Consider the following 18,528-nt stretch of genomic DNA (forward strand, 5'->3'; position numbering starts at 1 on the left):
TCCATATTACTACCAGAGGTATTTCCTGAAACAAACTGATCACTAACCACTTAGAAACCATCAGTATTTCATGCCTGAGGGACACAGCACATGCCACTTAGCATGGCTGTACCACTACCCACCTCCATGGTCTTGCCTTTGGTCACTCTTGTTCTCTCTCCTCATTTCCAAAATAGCTCGTGAGACCTGTGCTCTGTCCATAGTTATTAGCAGTTCTCCAAATACATGGAAGGTATGAGCTGCCCCCTTGCTGCTCCCGTACTTGGAAAGACCTGTTGCCTCTACCAAGGAATAGACAGACCTGTGCAGAGGACCCTAGGAGATCATCAGCCTGCAGAACATTTGGCTCTTGGCTAAACGAGGTGAAACTTGCCTAAGCTTTTAGAACTTAATCCTGTACTGACATTTCAAACAACTTCCTCATAGAAGTGTCCCAACAGAGATTTCAGTACCAAATAGATCTGCATTTCAAATCATCTGTCTAAGCCGTATACTTCAGCTTTTAAATCTTTTGTTTCCCTCATCTGTAAAATGGGAATAATGCTACCTCCCACCCTTGGTGGTTGATGGGTGATGAATGCCTCTGGTGGTAATATGTCTCTGCACACACTTGGAGCCCAACAGTTTCTTCCTCTTCCCTAGGGTCAGTGGCCCTCTCCTCTGAGAAACTTTCTTGATCTTCATTCTGGCTCCTCAGGTTTCTCCAATCCCATCACATTACCTTATCACAACTCTTCTGTCTACCCTCACTGTGCAAACCTCTCTTAACACCAAGTTAGCTGACTTTTCTCCCAGTGAAAATGCCATCTCTTCACATGGGTGTCCATATAACACATTCAAAAAATAAAATGATCACAAATGATGACCACATTTAATTTAACTTACAGCTATTGTCTGGTGTCTTCTGCTGAGCTGGCTTACTTAGCTGAGGTTTTTAGGAGCACAGAGATGATCTTACCATAGCCTTCCCCAGGGGCTCTTCACCTCAAAAGGAGTCAATCTAGTAAAAAGCACACACTTTGTATTTTTTTTTTATGTTGTCCTTTTCATTACTGACCTTTTAGTCCTTTTTGTGTCCTGCCTATACATGGAAGACCCTCAGCAGTGCCATGTGCCAAGGGCTGCTGCTTAGTGATATACTCCATGTTCTGTTTGCACCACAATCTTTAAAGCCAACTATTTCTTTTACAGTAAATCATGCAAAAATATATTTCAGTTCCTGAGAGTTTTGTATTTGATTTGGTGTTCTTCATAAATAGCATCATTTATTTTGATGCAAAAGCTTCAGCTGAGTCTATCCTACATCCTGTGTGTGTGTGTGTGTGTGTGTGTGTGTGTGTGTGTGTGTGTGTTACTAGTATTGAATCCAGTGATACTCTACCACTGCGCTACACCCTCAGCCCTTTTTATTTTTTATTTTAGATAGTTTCTCTGAGTTTCCCAGCCTGGCTTCAAACTTGGATCCTCTTGCCTCAGCCTCCCTGGTAGCTGGTATTACAGGCGTGGCCCACTGCCCCTAGCTCACATACCTCTTCTTTTAATAACAAGTCATTGCTATGATTGGGGGGGGGGTCACTCACTTTTTCTAAAGGTTACGGTGTCCTCTCTACACAGAAATACAAAGTCCCCCCCCCCCCCCAAAGTGTTCTCATCAAGCCAGCAGCCACTGGGTGAGGCTCCAGTTGTAGCCTCCCTTCGTCAGACCTCTAGCGTTCCTCTCCCTCTCTTTGCTGGGTCAGTTATGCACCCTTGTCCCCACACCATCCTGTTGTCAAGAGCAGGACTGACAGTCATTCCGTAAGAATGATGAATCAGAGAGGAGCTCAGATTTGCATTTAGAAAGATTTCAATAAATTGGAAATGACGATTGTTCCTCTGCCCTTTTCTTTGTTTTAGGAATTCAGAAGCTTTTCCATGTGTGTAGTGTCTGGCTTTTTTAGTCATCATTCAGCGTTGGCTGAGTATCTAGTAAATTCCAGGTAGAATCTTAAGTCCTGGAAATGCAGCGCTGGATGAGTCAAAGAAGGGCCCTGCACCCCCTGTGCTCACTGCTTTGCTGTGAGGATAGTGGATCAAAAATAAACAGGGAAATTTTAAGTGGCATAAGATTAAAAAAGGGAGTGACCTGGAGGTTTGCCTTATGTCAGTCAGGAAAAGCTCCTTTGAGGAGGGAACACTTGGAAATGACCATGGACAGTGACAGGGCCTTCTCCTCTGGAACAGAGCAGGGCAAAAACTGATAGACAAGGGTGAGACAGTGTCCTGCCGTGGACTGCGTAGACTGGGAGCAAGGCCCTCAGCCGTCAGCTTGGGCTTTCTTGGGCTTGAGCTGGAGGGTGAGATCCCTGGCTGCTGCTCCCTCAGGTCCCATTGCCTGGTCTGTACTGCCTCCTGGTGCAATTAAGGAGATGCAGGTCTCCCTGTTGGCTATTTGTGGTCATCACTGTGAGTGGTTCTGTATAACCTTCTAGCATCGGTGGTCTTGGCAATGGCTCAGACGTGGTGTTGTTCACTCTATGTACAGATCATCTGTGCCTTTTCCCCTCCAGAGTGGCTGCCTTGTGTCCTGGGGGCTCAGGAGTGTTGGTTTGGAGGTTTGGTTTTCACTGTGGAATATAGCTCCCTGTTTGCCAACCTACAGTACCTCTAGAGCTGACATCACCTTACAAACAAGCCAGGGACAGAAAAATGGTCGATCAGAATGAGTCCTGTGAGGAGTGAGGTGAATCTCACATAGCTGGTTTTCAGTTCTGAGGGGAAGATGGCAAAAAGAGGTGAAGCTAAGGGAGTCCTGGGCCCAGCAGGGAGGAGACGGTGTTGAGAGGGTTTATCCTTCCATGTACACAGCGAAACTTAACCCTATCTTTGTGTCCTTGAAGAAAATTCCTATTAAATGAGAAAGATCTTTGAGCTTAGATCTCAGTATATATAGCTGAAATTCTTTAAAAAAAAAAAAAACCCTCTAAAAACTTGGGTTTCCATTCCTTAAAGATATCTGGGTTTCATCTAATGCTCTCATGGTTCTGGGGGGGAAATGCTGTTGCCGTTGCCTCATGCAGCCCGATGTGGAAGTTGGCCTGTCAAGCACTTCGTCAGACATCCACCTTTGTTCCTATCTCCTTGTGTTTCTACTTTGTTGCACTAGAAGAATAGACACTCAAGTGAAGTCAGGTTGAAACAAATTCCGGTTAGCCCAGCCTCAACTTCCGAGAGACCTGTAGGATAATGGGTTCCATAAACATCACCCCCTAGGTTGTAGGTGATTCCCCAAGCTGTGGGATCTTTTGAACAAGCCAGATTCATCCTTTCAGAATTTTGGATTAATCATGGGATGCTGGGAGCCCAGGACCTTAGGGAATGAGAGTGCACACACTCCACAGTGTCTGTTGGAATCACAGAAACCAATCATTTGTTTTTTAGCTCTGCAAACAACCAGTGAGGGCCTCCTGCAAGTAAGAACCTGCATTGGGGGCTAGGGATGTAGCTCAGGGGTAAAGTGCTTGCTTAGCATGTGCAAGGCTCTGGGTTTGATCTCCAGCACTACAGGCAATTAAAACAAAAACAAAAAACTGCACTAGGCAGGGGAGCAGGGGGGAATACTGCTAAGTGAGTGAGACCCTACGCAGCTTGGGGGATCCTCCAGTTCTTAAGAGATACAGACATGAATGGATCATTATAAAATAATACATTTCATCCTGTGAATGAGTTTTATACAGCACCTCATATAAAAATAAAGAGAATTAGTAGTATGTAAGTCAGTGAGATCAAGGAAGGCTTCCCAGAGCAGATGGCACTGGGCTATGAGGTTGGGGAGGGATTGTTGGGTTCAATAGCACAGTGATTGAGTTGCTATGAGTTTCTAGTATTTTGATACATGTTTGATTTGGAACATATAACATCTCAAGAGATTGTCAGAGGCCAGAGATGATTATCAATTTTCAACTTCCATTTTTTCCCTGACTTAATCAAGATTAATAAGGAATTAAGCAAAGAATCAGAGATCTTGAAACATTGAGAAAAATGACCACTTGAGTAAAAAAACAACTTTCGAAATCACTTTATAAATATTTCCTTTAGCAAAGCAAATACAAAAAGCTATCATCTCAAAATTACATAAATTGAAAAGATATTTTCAGGTACTTTGATGTATTACCTTTGATGATGTAATATCAAAGAGTTAATTTAAAAGTAGAAAGAAGCTATGTTTGGAAGGCAGAAGAATCCTCTGGTTAAACATAGAGACACACAGACACACCTTCACACTGTGTTTTTTGGCTTTGGCATAATCTTTATCTTTGTAGACCTGTTAAACTAAATGAAGAACTACAAGGTGTTTTTTACTAAGTAAAAAGTTGAGCCTTTTTTGCCCTGGGGCTGAGAGCTGTGTGGGAGAGCTAATTGCTGAGTGCAGTATAGAATACAGTAGGTAATTGTGCCTTGCTTGGATTTACATCTTGAAAAAAAAAAAATTGCTTGTAGCTTCCATTTGATGATGGTGATTGAGAACCTGATGAGGTGGTTGGGACTTGGAACTTGGGGCTCCTGGGTTCCATGAAGCCTCCCACAGAGCAAACCAGTTGCAGAGTCGAGACAGACATCTGCACTGGTGGAAAGACTAACCTTGACGGTCTGCCAGGAGCTGCCCTGGACCCAAAGAGTTAAAGAGAGAAAATATTTCCAGTGGTCTTATTGAGAAAAATGCTTATTTTCTATAAGTTTTGAGGCCCACCCTAGTAAGTTTGACACTTTTTCCTAACCTTTGCTCGGATTCTGCTCCATTAGTATGAATGTCATAATCCACACTAGGTATCAATAAGCTCCTGCATGTCTGCTTCTGGGTTGGTATCTTTAGTTAGAAAACAAAGCTAAGTTTCTTAAAAACAGTAAAATTTGAAAGGAATTTAGAGAACAGGAGAAATCTTAAAGCTTGTCCCAACTAGAAAGTGAAAAAATGACATCCTGTGTTCCATTTTTCTTTTTGTAACACACAGAGCGCCTGATGTGGAATTGTTACTAAAAAGCAGAAGGTCTCAGTGGATAAGAACTTTGGGGAAGGGAGCCTAAGTCTGGGATGGTTGGCTGTCACATAAGGGAGAACCAGTGTGGCATGCAGCAGCAGCAGCTCCTATGGGGCCCAGTTGGCATCTCATGGGAACACATCTGCACCCTATTCAGCAATGTCCTTTAAGTAGAGGCCCAGCCACAGGGCACCTTTTTCCTGTCACTTTTTTATAGTAGTTAAACCCTACAAGAGACTGCTGGTATGTTTTTGCCTTGCTTAGGATTGCCAGCTCACTCTGCCCAAGAGATGGAGGTCTCCTAGCCCAGAGGGCTCCCTGATGACTCCTTCCTTGGGAAGGTTCCAGGCTGAAGGGTAGCTTACCTGTATCTTCCCTATTACACTTGTGTTTATAAATCCTTGTTGTTATACCTGTCACAGATTAGTAGAAAACTTGTAGAGAATCCACAAGGCAATGACACTTGATTAAATGTGCCTTAGAACATTTGGACATCTGACAAGTAAGGTCAGACTTGATCACATTGTCTTAAAAAGAGGTGGCAGCATAACAACACAGTATGGCTAGACTAAATTATGTGCAGGCTATGTTTTCCAGTTCTGGAAGTTTGTTGAGGATGCTGTATATGCACTCCTATGATGGAGCCTTTGGATAGAAAGTTCAACCAGACCTCTGCTGGTCTCACCAATGGTGGATTTTAAACGTGTGTGGGAGTGGGGCAGAAAATTCCAAAAAGCAAAACTTGAACTTGCCACATGCTGAGCACCATGTGGAATCTGTGAGGTTGATGTGCTGTGGCCTGTCACCACCTCAGGGGTCCTCCATCTTTATTCAGTACTCGTTGTTGGAGCATTATTTGCCTTGCATCTCCTTTGGGCACTATGTAGTTACCATCACTATGTAGTGATGAATGCATCTACACCAAAGATGTACATACATACTGTCTTCCTTGTCATTATTGCCAAAATAATACAGTATAATTATTTTCATAGCATTTAAGTTGTGTTAGGTATTAAAAGCATCTAAAGATGATTTCAAGTTTATGTGAGGGTATTGCATTGGCTGTATGCAAACATTATAAGCCATTTTATTTGTGGGACTCAAGCATCTGTGGGTTTGGTATCCATGGTGGGTCCTGGAACTCATTCAACAGTGGAAGCCAAGGGGTAACTGTACCAGAAACCTTTACCCACAGTAGCTTAAGGAGATGGGAGTATTGATTTTAGGGATACACAACATCTTGCAGACAAGGACAATACAGTTGGCCTAGAGAGAGGCTTTGGAAAGCTGTTCCTGCTGCTCTCTGAAAGTGACTTTCTCAGTTCTTGGAGCTGCATGTCCTGAGTTCCCACATTTATGTGTTGTTATATCAATACTGCTTGGAAATCAATATCAATGCCTCTTTGGGAGAGGATGACTCTTTCAAATTTCACAGAAGAGAATCTCATGAACCCAGATTGGGTCAAACTTGTCACCCAGTCCAGAATCAACTCGCTAGAAGAGAGGTCACATTGTACAAAATGGCTCTCAGAGGCTTACTACTTATACCGTGGGTATGTTGAGGTTGGAATAACTTAGAGGGAACTTGGGCAGTTCCTAGCATGTGTCTTTGATGGCTTACTGAGAACTGATCGTTGGGGTCTGTCAGATTAGCAACAAGGCAGTTGTTGTATCTGGATAGCTGTGTGTTAATGAAGGAATTGAGGGACAGTCATACATATTGGTGAAAATTTCTTTTTTATTAAATGTCTTCTGCAGTATCTGTCAATTTTTTTTCTCTGCTTAATGATCAAGTGTGGTTCAGCTGCCTTCGGAAACAGAAATAGGGAAACAGACACTCAGCAGGCAAGGCTGATCAGGTACCATTAAAAAAAAAAAAAATACCTGAAGGGAGGAAAGTACAGGAGACACAAAAGACCCCCTCCTTGAGACTCAGGATATTTGTATTGTTCAGAACTCCCTAAAAGTGAATTAAGATCAATGCATTAATATAATTTATAGAAAAAAAGGTTTTTTTGATGAATTTTGTTCATTAAAATGTTTTTATTGCTGAGCTGATGACTGGAACTCTGGGAAAATGATTTCCTGCTGGATCAAAACATGGAATTTTAAAAAACAATTTTGGATGCAACTCAACTTTTGAGCACATGAAATTAAGTATTAATACTTCATGCCTCAATTTATGGGGCATATAATACACCTATAGTATATTCTAACAAGGAGTGTGGTGGGTTGCCACTGTTTTAAAATACCTCACATAATGCAGAATTTTTTAAAAATGACTTTTTGTAATTTTTCTATGTCTCTCTGCTTTCTGGTACTATTCCCCTTCCACATAGGAATTTGTTCCCTCAGATCTGCTCTGAAGGTTTAGGCACCAGAAAATGAAGCTTAACTTAATATGTAAGTTAAATAGCATAGGGTGCACTCTAGTAAGAGGGTAAAATGAGCTACTATTTTGTGCATGAATTTCATGAGGTCACTAACACCTTGAGGCTTTTTAGCTTCCTTTTTTTCAGCTACATTCTCTACAACTGAAGCCACCCAGAACTTGTGGGAGCTTTAGCAGATGAATTTCATCCCCTTTGACAGAATGAAAGAAAAATTGAAAGCAGTTCAGCTGAACAAGAGTGCTTACTTTTTATCATATTTAGCCTGAAGTTTTCTACATTTTTAGGTACAGTCTCTCTTCATCCCCTCAATGCATTGAGGCCCTTAATATCTCCATCTTATACATGAGGAAACTGGGGTTTTATGTCTGAGTAACTTTTCCAAGATAACCTGGTAGAGCCAGGATTTCCACCTGACCCAGGACCATCGGCCCTAAGGGTTCCCCTCCCTACATTATTTGTGCATTCACATATGCATGTGCACATGCATGAAAGCGGAAATACTGTTTTGAAAATAAAAGGTGAGAATGTTCTGATCCTGTTGCCTCATTTCTAGGAAGTGTAGTTAGCGTCTTTCCTGTGGGAGAATTTCCCTTACACTGAGAGAAATGTGGACTGGATAAAGAATTTGGAGGTGGGTCTGCCTAGTTAGTTGTCCTCTTGATATGCTTTGAGGCTGTCTTATTCAGAAGTCTGCTCAAGAACATGGCTTCCGTGTCTGGTGGTAGGAGAAGGTAGTAGGTCTGATGTCCTGGAACCCTCGCCTCCTCATAGGCTGTACATCCTATGGATGGATCAGGACTATCATAGATATGGATGGAAACCAGAAATTGCCCTGGAGTTACAGTCTGTCTGTCACAGGCCTATTTCAGTCATCTCGACATCACTGATGGTCATAATTCACAGGGAGAAAGCTTTGTAGACTCTGTCAACCTAAGTTTCCATCTCTCCTGAATCCAAGGACAGGACTAATAGTCCCAGCTTTTCTCCCTCCTCTAGCTTCTGGAAATCTGCTTCAGAGCTCTGTGGTTAGGGACTGACTGGTCCTGAACATGGGGCTAAGGACTAAATCAGCTGCAGAAACAAAACTTTTTTAACCTGCATCACTAGATGTTTTCATTCTTCCTTTTGTCAACCACTGGATCATGTTACTGCCAAGGAGCTAAAGCTGGCTTGTGTAGGTTATGTTTTGAATCTTAGGATATTTATATTTCAAAATTTACTGAAGTGTTTGGTTCTCTTTATCACTAACTTTTGATCAGATCGTGATATCTGGGAGTGGCTGCAGTGTTCTAGATATGTATCACCTCCGCTAGCATCAAGGTACTGTGGCCTAGTGATGGACAGACAGAGGGAAGGTAGGAGGAAGAAAAGAAGAAAATGAATGATAATTTAGCTCCCAGATATGGTGGCAAGGATCTGCCACCTGTTGGGTGGATGATTTAGCAAGTTATTCAGCTGCATGCAGGCTTGATTTCCTTACCTGTAAATGAGTATGAACATGCAGAGCCATCCTGGTGATGACATGAAAATCGTTTGTGTAAAGTCTGTGTCTCCATGCCTGGTGCATCAGCACTCAGCAGACACTTTTTCTTCCTCTTTACAAGCTTCTCATAGACGAGGCCACCTTGAAGTCAACAAGGCAAGTGGCCCAAGTGGAACCAGGAGGCCTGCAGACTGGCCCAGCACTGCCATTCCATGGGTCTCCTTGGGCCAATCACTTTATGACCTTAGGCCTCCACTAAAAGGACAAGATCAGACTGGCTCTGTCATGCCTGTTTCCCGCTCTGGAAGCCTGTGCTTCCCTTTCTTCACACATACATAACATTGTGCAACAGAGGAGTTCACGCCCTTGGATAACAGGCTTTTGTCAGTTTTCCCCAAGGCAGAAAAACAGGCAGTTGGCATGAGGTGTGTGTTGTGCTGCTGGGAACCAATTCTTGCAGTTAAAATCTGTCTCTTCACCTCTCACAAAATTAATCTCTGTCTCTCCTCAAATTCCATGTCATAGCTAAGAACATTTTCAGATTCCTGCTCCCTGCTAATAGCAACTGGGAGTGAGGTGGAGGGGGAAAAGGCCTTTTATTCTAACTCACTTTTTTTTGGTTTCTCACCAATTCTGAACAAGTGAAATTATACAATATTGTGGCAGAAGTTGCATTTTGTCTCCAGAGCCCTGCTCTTCTGCGCCTGGCCTGGCCTGCCTCTGTTGACCCAGTGAGCCCCAGGGGGTGGGGCATGCTGGGAGACCTCCCTATCCTGCCCCCCTTTCAACCTCAGGCTTCATTGGTAAGCAGAAGGCAGCCTGGGGAGGCTGGGCTACAGGACCCCCATAATATGGTCTGGCCAGCTACTCAGCTTTTGATGGAATTCCCCCCTCCCCCTTTCTTCACTTCTTTTTTGTCAAGGCCTGAAAGCTGGGGGTCAGTGCTCTTCACCTCCTCGAAACGGGTCTGCCCTTGAAATATATGGATTTGCCTGCACCATTCAGGCCATGCTTGGATTCCTGGTTCCAGTTGGTTAGTGAGCTGTCTTGCCAGTTTTGGAGCATGGTCCAAAAGCAGTAGGGTTCCAGTTTGGGTTGGGGACCTGTGCTTAACCCACTGCATAGATGGTCACATGGTGACTCCTAGTGGAAGGACTCTGGGCCTTAACATACAGAGGATGGGACTTGCTGCTCCCCCTTTGAAGCCAACTTGCAGCCAGAGCAGTAATTGATGGCTTTGATGGCGTGGACTTTGCTGGTAGGTTGGGCTGTGTTGGGGCTTGCCTGGCCCTGCCCAGCTCCTGCCACAGCCCCCTACTGAAGCCTTACATGTGGGAAGTCTCCAGTCTCCGAGCCTCATGCCTGTGGTTTCTTGAAAAGAATCTTGGTTTGAGCCATTCTATATCTGTCAGACAACACTATAAAGCCCCATTTCCCCCATCTGGAGGTAAGAGTGAGTCCACTGTGAGGACCCTGTGTCTCCACAGAGTGACCAAGGACAAACTGCCTGTTGGACAGCGAGCACATTTCTTCACTGCTTTTTAAGCACTGGTTCACCACTAGCAAAGTGCCCCTGGAGGGAATGAGGTGATTTTTGGAAGGCAGTGGAACAGAGGTTCTCCAAAGCCAACTTTTCATGAGGATTTGCAAGGTGACACTATGGAATGATGAAATAATGGGGGCAAAAATGTGATTGTAGAAAGGAATCACTTTCTAGGCAAGTTGCTGTGTTTGTCTTAATTATGTTGTCATTTATACTCAAGAATGGGGGAAGGGAAGCATTTTTAGGTATGAGGCAAGGAGTCAGGAGGATTCTGGGTAAGTAGGAAGTATCTGGTGTTATAGACTGGGAAGTGTAAAGCTCTGATTCAGAGTGGGGGTCCCAGCAAGTCTACCGCAGAAATATCAGTCAGCTTGCAGCTGAGGGTAGGGACAGACCCTCATGGAGGGACAAGTTGTTTCAGTGACAGGCCTTCCTGACTGTGAGTGGCTAATTTTGAATTACAGCAGCTTGTTTCAGGCCCAAAGCCCAGGACTTCAAGGACATATCTTATTTGGAAACTCAACATTTTCATGTCAGAGAGGACAGCCTTCCCAGGAAGGACAACCTGGACGAAGCCTTTGATAATCTGTGATCCAAAAAGTACAGTGTAAATAGGAATCTAGGCAGCCCCACCGACCATCTCAAGCTCTGCTGAAGTCCTTGGAAAGGTGGGGTCCTTGGGAGCTCTTTGATCCTCCTGAGTGAAGAGGGATAGGTACCCCCTATTCAGTTAAAGAAAAAAAAAATGCTGACCTATGTTTTCTGTCTAAACAAAGGTTAATTTTAAAGTATAGGAATTAGAATTGTCACTGAAGTTCACCTCCTCAGTTGAGACTACTTTCTCATAGTATTCATTTTGTTTTTATTTTAGTAGCTATCCAGGTACACAAATAGTGTCTTCACATTTCAGATCAGGCATTTTTAGAGACACTGCTGGTAGTAATTGCAGTAATATTAGAGAACATGCTCACAGGCTTGATGTACTTAAATGTCTGGGGCATACTACTGCTAACAGCAGCCCGGGAACAGATCCACAGCCCATCTGTAGATCACTGTCCTGTGGATGAGCCTTCCAGAGTTGTGTGTTCATTATTAAACAAAATCATAGCTCCTTTTTGTTTCTCCTCCAATTTCTCTTTACATGCAAAGCATACAGAAGCCCAGTCTTATGTAGAATTAATTGAGAGGAAACTTGTGCTTGTACTGAGGATGCCACCACAGTGAGAGATGGGCTCATGTGAGGTCATTGCGGACTCTGGATGAAGTGCTCTGCCTTCTCTGGTCCTCAGTGGCCAGACGGAGCCGTAGGGGAATGCTCTGCGCTGTGCTGTAATGTTCTGTTCTTTTGCTTTCATCTCTTCTCCTTATGTTAAATTTTACTTTTCATCACTTTTTAACATCTCAAGTCATTATATCATTTTGAGAATGGGGTTTTCCTTTTTGAAAGTCATCATTGCCACTAGTATCTAGCAATAGTTACTTTAAAATATTTGCTGAGGGTCTGTTCCCAGGCTAACATCAGAGAAGTTCCAGGTTGGGGGGGGGGGGGGAGAAACAGTCCTGAGGACTGTTTTTTTCTTTTTAAAAAAACATCACCTGAAGGAAAAGTTGAGAGGTTTACGTGCCTTGAACTGTGACAGAGTGGACACAGTACATCCAGTTTGTGTTGGGCTTGCTATTGAGGGAGTTGGTGACACATCTGATAATTTGAATCTGTTTTAGTCCTGCGTAGAATCTTACAATGGCTCCCCTCAGTGGACTGAAGCCACCAAACACTTGGGAAAGACAAACCTTTCCCTGGTTTGGCTGTATTGCCCACCTTTCCAATTCATGTTTGGCCCCTTCCTATTGGTGTTTTTAAATGTGTTATGTAACCATGACCTAACATATTAAATACCTCTCAAGCCACATCCCTGTACATACACATAAGTGGAGCTAAAGTAAAATGTTCAATACACTATACTTTGTGATATAATTCTGAGGGGTTTTGCCTACCATAGGGCAATCCATTTTAGCCATCATCAAAGCAACAAAATGAATGAATTAAAGCCTACATATGCTGTATGTAATAAAAATTATTTACAACAGTCTTTTAAAGGCCAGTGGCAAATTCATATTAATAGCATTTCATTTGTTTCTTTCCGAGGTGGAAAACGAAGCTCATTCCCAACGTGCAAAGCCAAGGCAGCGACCCCAGGACCTCTTCTGGAGATGGAAGCTTGTTAAAACCCAGACTGTCTCCACGGCTTGCCCAGTCGACCCCAAAGGAGCACTGACACCAACGTTACCCTGAGGTCATTGCTAGAGACGCTGATCCATAGAGACAATCACTGCCAACTCACCTTTTGTCTACTGCAAGAGCCAATTTCCAAAAGAAAGCATAAAAAGGTTGTTTTTTAGAAAAAGAAATTAAAAAGCACATGAGAATGCTAGCAGGCCCTGGTCAGCTGAGCAGCTTTTCTCCCCTCGTCTCTGAGTGCACGTCCCAGAGCATCTTGCGTCCATACCTGTACCTTTTGGCAAGGACAGTAACTTGGCTGCGTGTGCCTGCCATGTGCAACTGGAGCCAGCAACCAGCACATCCATCAGCACCCTAGTGGAGGAATTTGTGGAAGAGTTCCCCTTTGTTTCTGTCTTCATTTTTCTTTCTCTTCCTTTCTTCTAAAGCTTTTATTTAACAGTGCAAAAGATCAATCTTATGTTTGCTTCTTTTTTTTTAAACTTGAATTTTTAAAAATTATACTTCTTAGTTTTAATTTTCCTGTATATTTTGCTAGCTATGAGCTTTAAAAAAAATTCAAAGGTCTGGAAAAGTTTGAAATAAAAACAAAATGAAAAGAAGCCTCTTCTGAGACATCTTGTCTAATAAGTGGCTTCTCTGTGAATTGCCTGTAATGAATAATGGCCTCTCTGTCCTTGTAAGGTGTTCGATAGAGCTAAATAAACATAATAGCCAAATCCACTGTTGGTAGCAATTGGCAATCCTATTTCATTCACTTTTTCTTCTTTTTTTCTTTTTTTAAATGGTAAACCTTAACAGATACTGTCAGCAGACTGGTTTGCAGTGAATTTTCATTTCTTTCCTTTTCACTCCCTTGTTGTAAAAAGCCCAGCACTTGAATTGTTATTACTTTAAATGTTCTGTATTTGTATCTGTTTTTATTAGCCAATTAGTGGGATTTTATGCCAGTTGTTAAAATGAGCATTGATGTACCCATTTTTTTTTTTAAATAGCAAGGCACAGCCTTTGCCCCAAATTGTCATCTAACATTTGTCATTCCAGTTTGAGTTAACGTGCTGAGCATTTTTTAAAAGAAGCTTTGTAATAAAACATTTTTTTAAAAGTGTCATTTTATTAAGAGTAAAGTTCCTGATGATCAGAGTTGGTAATGAACTAAATCTACAGGTTAGGCCAGAATGAGGCTGTGAACAGCAGCAGACCATGTCAGAGGGGTGTTGCTGGCATGGCTTCACCTATCTGCATCCTCAAGAGCAGTTGTACTACGGAAGCTTCCCCTCGTTGCTTGGTATAGATAACAGGGTTAGCAGAAAGAAGAGTCACCTGATCCAGATGGTAGTGAGTCCCTTCCTGAAGACAAGCTGTTTCCTCTTCACAACTTGCTGGTTTCCAGCCTGGGCTCCCCAAATCATGGGGTCCCCGTGGTGAAGGAAAGTCTTCACCCAGCTCATCTTCCCAGGCAGCATTTTCCCAGTCTAGAGTTTGTGTTCTATATTTTTATCATAAGCTTTTGTTAAACTAAAGTGTAAGTTGGTATGTGATGTAGCGAAAACATTTTAAGTTTGAAATAGTATTTCATGGTCTTCCACAGTGGTTTTCTACACCTTGAGCTAGTTTGGGAATCACTGATACCACTGGTCTAACTTAAATCACTTGCTGAAATTCTAGTTGTTTCCCTTTTCCACCCTTCAATACAGCTGGGGAACAGCTGGCTACCATACTTGTAATAACCCTCCACATACTGTACTTGAACATTGCCATTAAATCACCCCTCAAATTTCTCTTCTCCAGGCTAAGTAATCCCAATTCCTTGAACCTTTCATCATCAGCCCTTTAATCATTTTCATTACTATCCTCTGGAAACTCTCCAGTTCCTCTTCATTTAGTCCTAAACTTGAACCAGGGAGGGAAAAAGGGGGGGGCACCTACTTATTATAAAAATTTCATATTATTCAGGGCTAGCTAGGACTTCATTTGAAAATTGGTTTCTTAATGTACATGAACTGAGTAAGAAAACAATCTATAGCTGCCACCATGATTTTTCTGGGAGTTAACTAGAAAATCTAAACAAAATGGTGCAGGAGGTGTCATTGGAGTGTTACTTTTGGCAGGAGAAAATAAAAAGATTGTATCTTGGTATCAGTTTCCTTAATAAACAGGTACTTATTGCCCAGAAGAGCTACAAACTTTTTTGACTCAAAACTTGGCTTAAAGCCCACTCAACTCTTCTCTCCCTTGGTTCCCCGACCTTTCCGCATTTTTTGACTCACAAAAAGCTGAATATACAATATTAAAAGAAATGGGTTTTTTGACCCCTCTGAGTCAAGTTTTTCCTTCCACAAGCTTGGTCCTGTCCTAGTTTTCTATATTTGTTCAAGAATAATTTTCCCTAAATAATTATGACGTCACTGCACAGGGCCATTCCTGGCCATTCTGCCAAACTTCTGAATTCTGCCAGCAGCAGTACTGAGGAAGGAGAATCAGGGGTTCCCCAAGAGACATGGACCAAAAAGGGTAGCTAGTGAGAGGGACTCTCTTCTGGCCACCACTTCTGTTTGATCTTGAAGTGATCTGGCTCCATTCCCTGCAGCAAACCCAAAGAGTTGAACTATGTGCCAGGAAGAGGAGGATGGGTCAGGCTTCTTTCTGGGAGCTGAGCCTTCTCTGAGGTCACAGCTGGCATGCTGGTCCTTATGAAAAGTTGTTTTCCTCCTGGTTTGAGTTTGGTTGCTAGGGTTGCTGGCAAGTACCTGTTTAGCTTGAAGGGGCCCTCCAACTGTTTGATGTATACAGCTAGCCTAAGTATAACCATTTTTTCCTATAGTTTTATCTAAGGCTGCAACAATATGGAAATCTCCAATAAAAACCCATAAGCAGTAATGAGATATCTGTGTGGCTTTCCTTTTATAGAAAAGTCATAAGAATGATGTATTGTTCTAACAGGAAAGAGCTTAAATGTCACATGACATACGAGTTGCTTAACAAATTCTACTTAGCGCTTCTACCCCAGAAAAAAAACTACACATACTATAATATATAATTATACTATAATATACATAAATTAATAATTTATGGTTAAGCTTGAAAATGCAAGTAAAAAACTGCTGTTCTCTTCCACACATGAAAGCTGAGCGAGTTTTAGGTGCTGCCCTGTGAAACCTATACACACATGAAAATTTTAAATGCTTCTGAATAAAAATTATAAAATTTGCAGGTAAGCATTTTAATATGAATAGAAGGATGTGATTGTATATGCCATTTAAAAGATAAAAAATAAGATCTATCATTCCAAAAGCTGCTATTCTAAACTTATATAACTCTCTCGTGGGAAAACTTGCATTATCTTACTCCATAGCCAGGAGTAGATCAGGGAGAATGGGGGAGGAAAGGACACATCAAGAGTAGATATTTAAAATGAACATTCTTGGCATGAATCAACCTAAATAGAAATTTTATGCATAATAATGAAATAATTTAACTGAAGAATTCAAGTGAAAACCAGCTGTTTACTTCCCTTTATTAAAGAAATTATGCTAATGATGTTCATCAATAGTGTTAAAGGTCATAACAAATCAGTACTAAAAAATAAAGGCACTAATACATCTTTACTGATAATGGGCTGTGCTTTAATAACTGCATGCTACAAAATATTTTTTTAAACATTATTTGTCAGACTCTTTTTGTCTGTATTTGTTGTAACATACAAGCGTCCTTTTCTCTGAAGGGTAATTTGGACTTAACAGGCTCTTTCTTATAGTAGGAATGAAGGTGGCTCAGTGGGAAAGGCCCAGGTTTGAAGTTCCAAGAGCTGGGCTCTCCACACTAACCCCCTTTGGGCATACTTCCTCATGGGCTAAGTGGACACATGCAAAGAAACAAGTGGTAAACAAGACCCATGGCAGATAAGAAATGGCAAATAAATGAATTTTCCCTTAAATTGTTTACACACACACACACACACACACACACACACACACATATATATATATGTGTGTGTGTGTGTATATATATATATATATTTAGAAAACTGCGTGGGGTTTTCTACTAAAAGATGACATGTTTGTATTGCCTATAACCATAGGACATCTGAGTATGTTTCTACAGCCCAGGGAAGTAGTTAGTAACCAGGACTAACTAATCTCTTTTATCAAAGAAGAACTTATACAAAGGGTGCAAAATTGGGATATTTTTGAATCGTACACTGGTGTACATTATTTTTCTTAATGTAGTAGCTGGAGATGTTACCAGCTAGATTAATTAAACTTTTTATCTACATTGTGTGAAATTGGAAGCAAATGTATTTGCCAGTTGAAATGAGAACACTGTAATAGCAGATGTAATCACATGTACACACACACACACACACACACACACAAAACTGTCTTTCTAGTCACAGTGGAATTAGCAGATTTTCTCCATCATTAACTTGTCTCGGAATTTGAGCTCAGTGGAACCATTGAATCCTGTCCTGTAGTGATATTTTCTCTCATCAGGAAGACGTACAAAGTAACTGAAGTAAAACAGAGTCCCACATATTGGCCTGATTGGTGTTGCAGGTCTTAAGTTAGTTGAGCCGCCCACTGCTCAACTGGAAAGAGTAACAATGGCTTCCAAATTGAGCCTGCCTCCTGCTCAGCTCTGGAACACACTTCTCTGCTCCACAAAGCGAGGGCTGCTTAGTGCAGCCCAGAGGTGCCTGTAGCTCTCCCATCCGTGTGCCTCATGCTGGCATTCTCAGGTTCCTGTTAGTTAGGACTGCTTTTCTCTCAGCACCTGATTCTAGAGACAACCCAGTTTCCAGGGAGTGGCTTGGCTTTCACTTGCTTTCAAACTCTAGGAAGCACACTTGGTCACTACCACTCTCTCAAACTTGTTTAGAATAGCTAGCTCTGTCCTCCCCCTCAGGCCTTTCTCTCTAGGACTTGGTCTCAGGCTGGATATCTTCAGCCCATAGGGATGGGGGGGGGGGATAGTTCAAGCATCAACAGGAACTCTGGGGTGCATGGTCCCAAGGGGAGAGATGGGGGCTGCAAAATATATCAATGAGATGTGCCATCCTCTGAAGACTCTGCATTTGGGATTAACTGTGATTTTACTAAAGGGATGTCATAAACTAGTTCTAACACCACAAGCCCCTAGTGTACATACATGCTCAAAACAACAGAAAAAGTCCAGCTGTTAAGTATTAGTCCCCTGCCCTAAGGCCTATGATTTTGTAAGAACACCATGGCCAACAATGGCAGAATCTACCATGAGACCAACTGCTGGAAGAGTAGCTTTCTCAGACTAGGGCATGTGTACGAGCTATCTAGACCTCCACATTGGACAATGGCCTTTCCACTTCACCTCTAGTTGGTCCTACAAATCAACATGGTGGAGAGAAAGGTCGCTCTGCACCATCGTCACCTCCCTACAACTTCACTATTAAGGATAAAAAAGGACTCTAGAAGATCACCTTCCTAGAAGCATATGCTACTCCCACAGGGCTCCCAAATGAGGCACATCATTCCATCATTCAAAGGTCCTCAAGTAGAAAACTCAGTGTCAAAAACTTCTTCCCCTAGAACTGGTTTTGGAGGCTCCCAGTTTTCAGACTTCTACAACCAATTTTCCTTCTTACAGTTCTGGGCCTTAGGCATACTAGGCAAGTACTCTAGCACTGAGCCCCTGCCCCAGCCCTTACACATGGTGTTTCTAAGCGCCAGTTTATAAGGAGACAGTAGGAAGTACAGTTCTCACTCCAGGAGGTTTTCCTCTCTAATACCTGGCCAAATACACTAGCAATACACTACACTACAGAAATGAGGCTGTAGTGTCTATCTTGCCGAGGCTTGGAGACCCATATTCAGACA

The 18,528-nt window shown here is 42.3% G+C and overlaps 1 protein-coding gene across 8 annotated transcripts in view; it reads left to right on the forward strand.

The window, feature by feature from the left end:
* Window positions 1–13,784, forward strand: part of Lef1 (lymphoid enhancer binding factor 1) — a 112,564-nt gene extending 98,780 nt beyond the window's left edge. For all 8 annotated transcript variants that reach the window (XM_005340784.3, XM_013365433.4, XM_021720546.3 and 5 more), the window contains one exon: window positions 12,584–13,784. Coding sequence is in view for 4 of the 8 variants with exons in the window: in XM_013365433.4 (XP_013220887.1) it covers window positions 12,584–12,663 (80 nt within the window). In the remaining 4 variants the exon portion in view is untranslated. The remainder of the gene's footprint in view (window positions 1–12,583) is intronic.
* The last annotated feature ends 4,744 nt before the right edge of the window (window positions 13,785–18,528 follow it).

The sequence above is a fragment of the Ictidomys tridecemlineatus genome, chromosome 9, assembly GCF_052094955.1.
Source record: "Ictidomys tridecemlineatus isolate mIctTri1 chromosome 9, mIctTri1.hap1, whole genome shotgun sequence".
Classification (NCBI taxonomy): Eukaryota; Metazoa; Chordata; class Mammalia; order Rodentia; family Sciuridae; genus Ictidomys; species Ictidomys tridecemlineatus.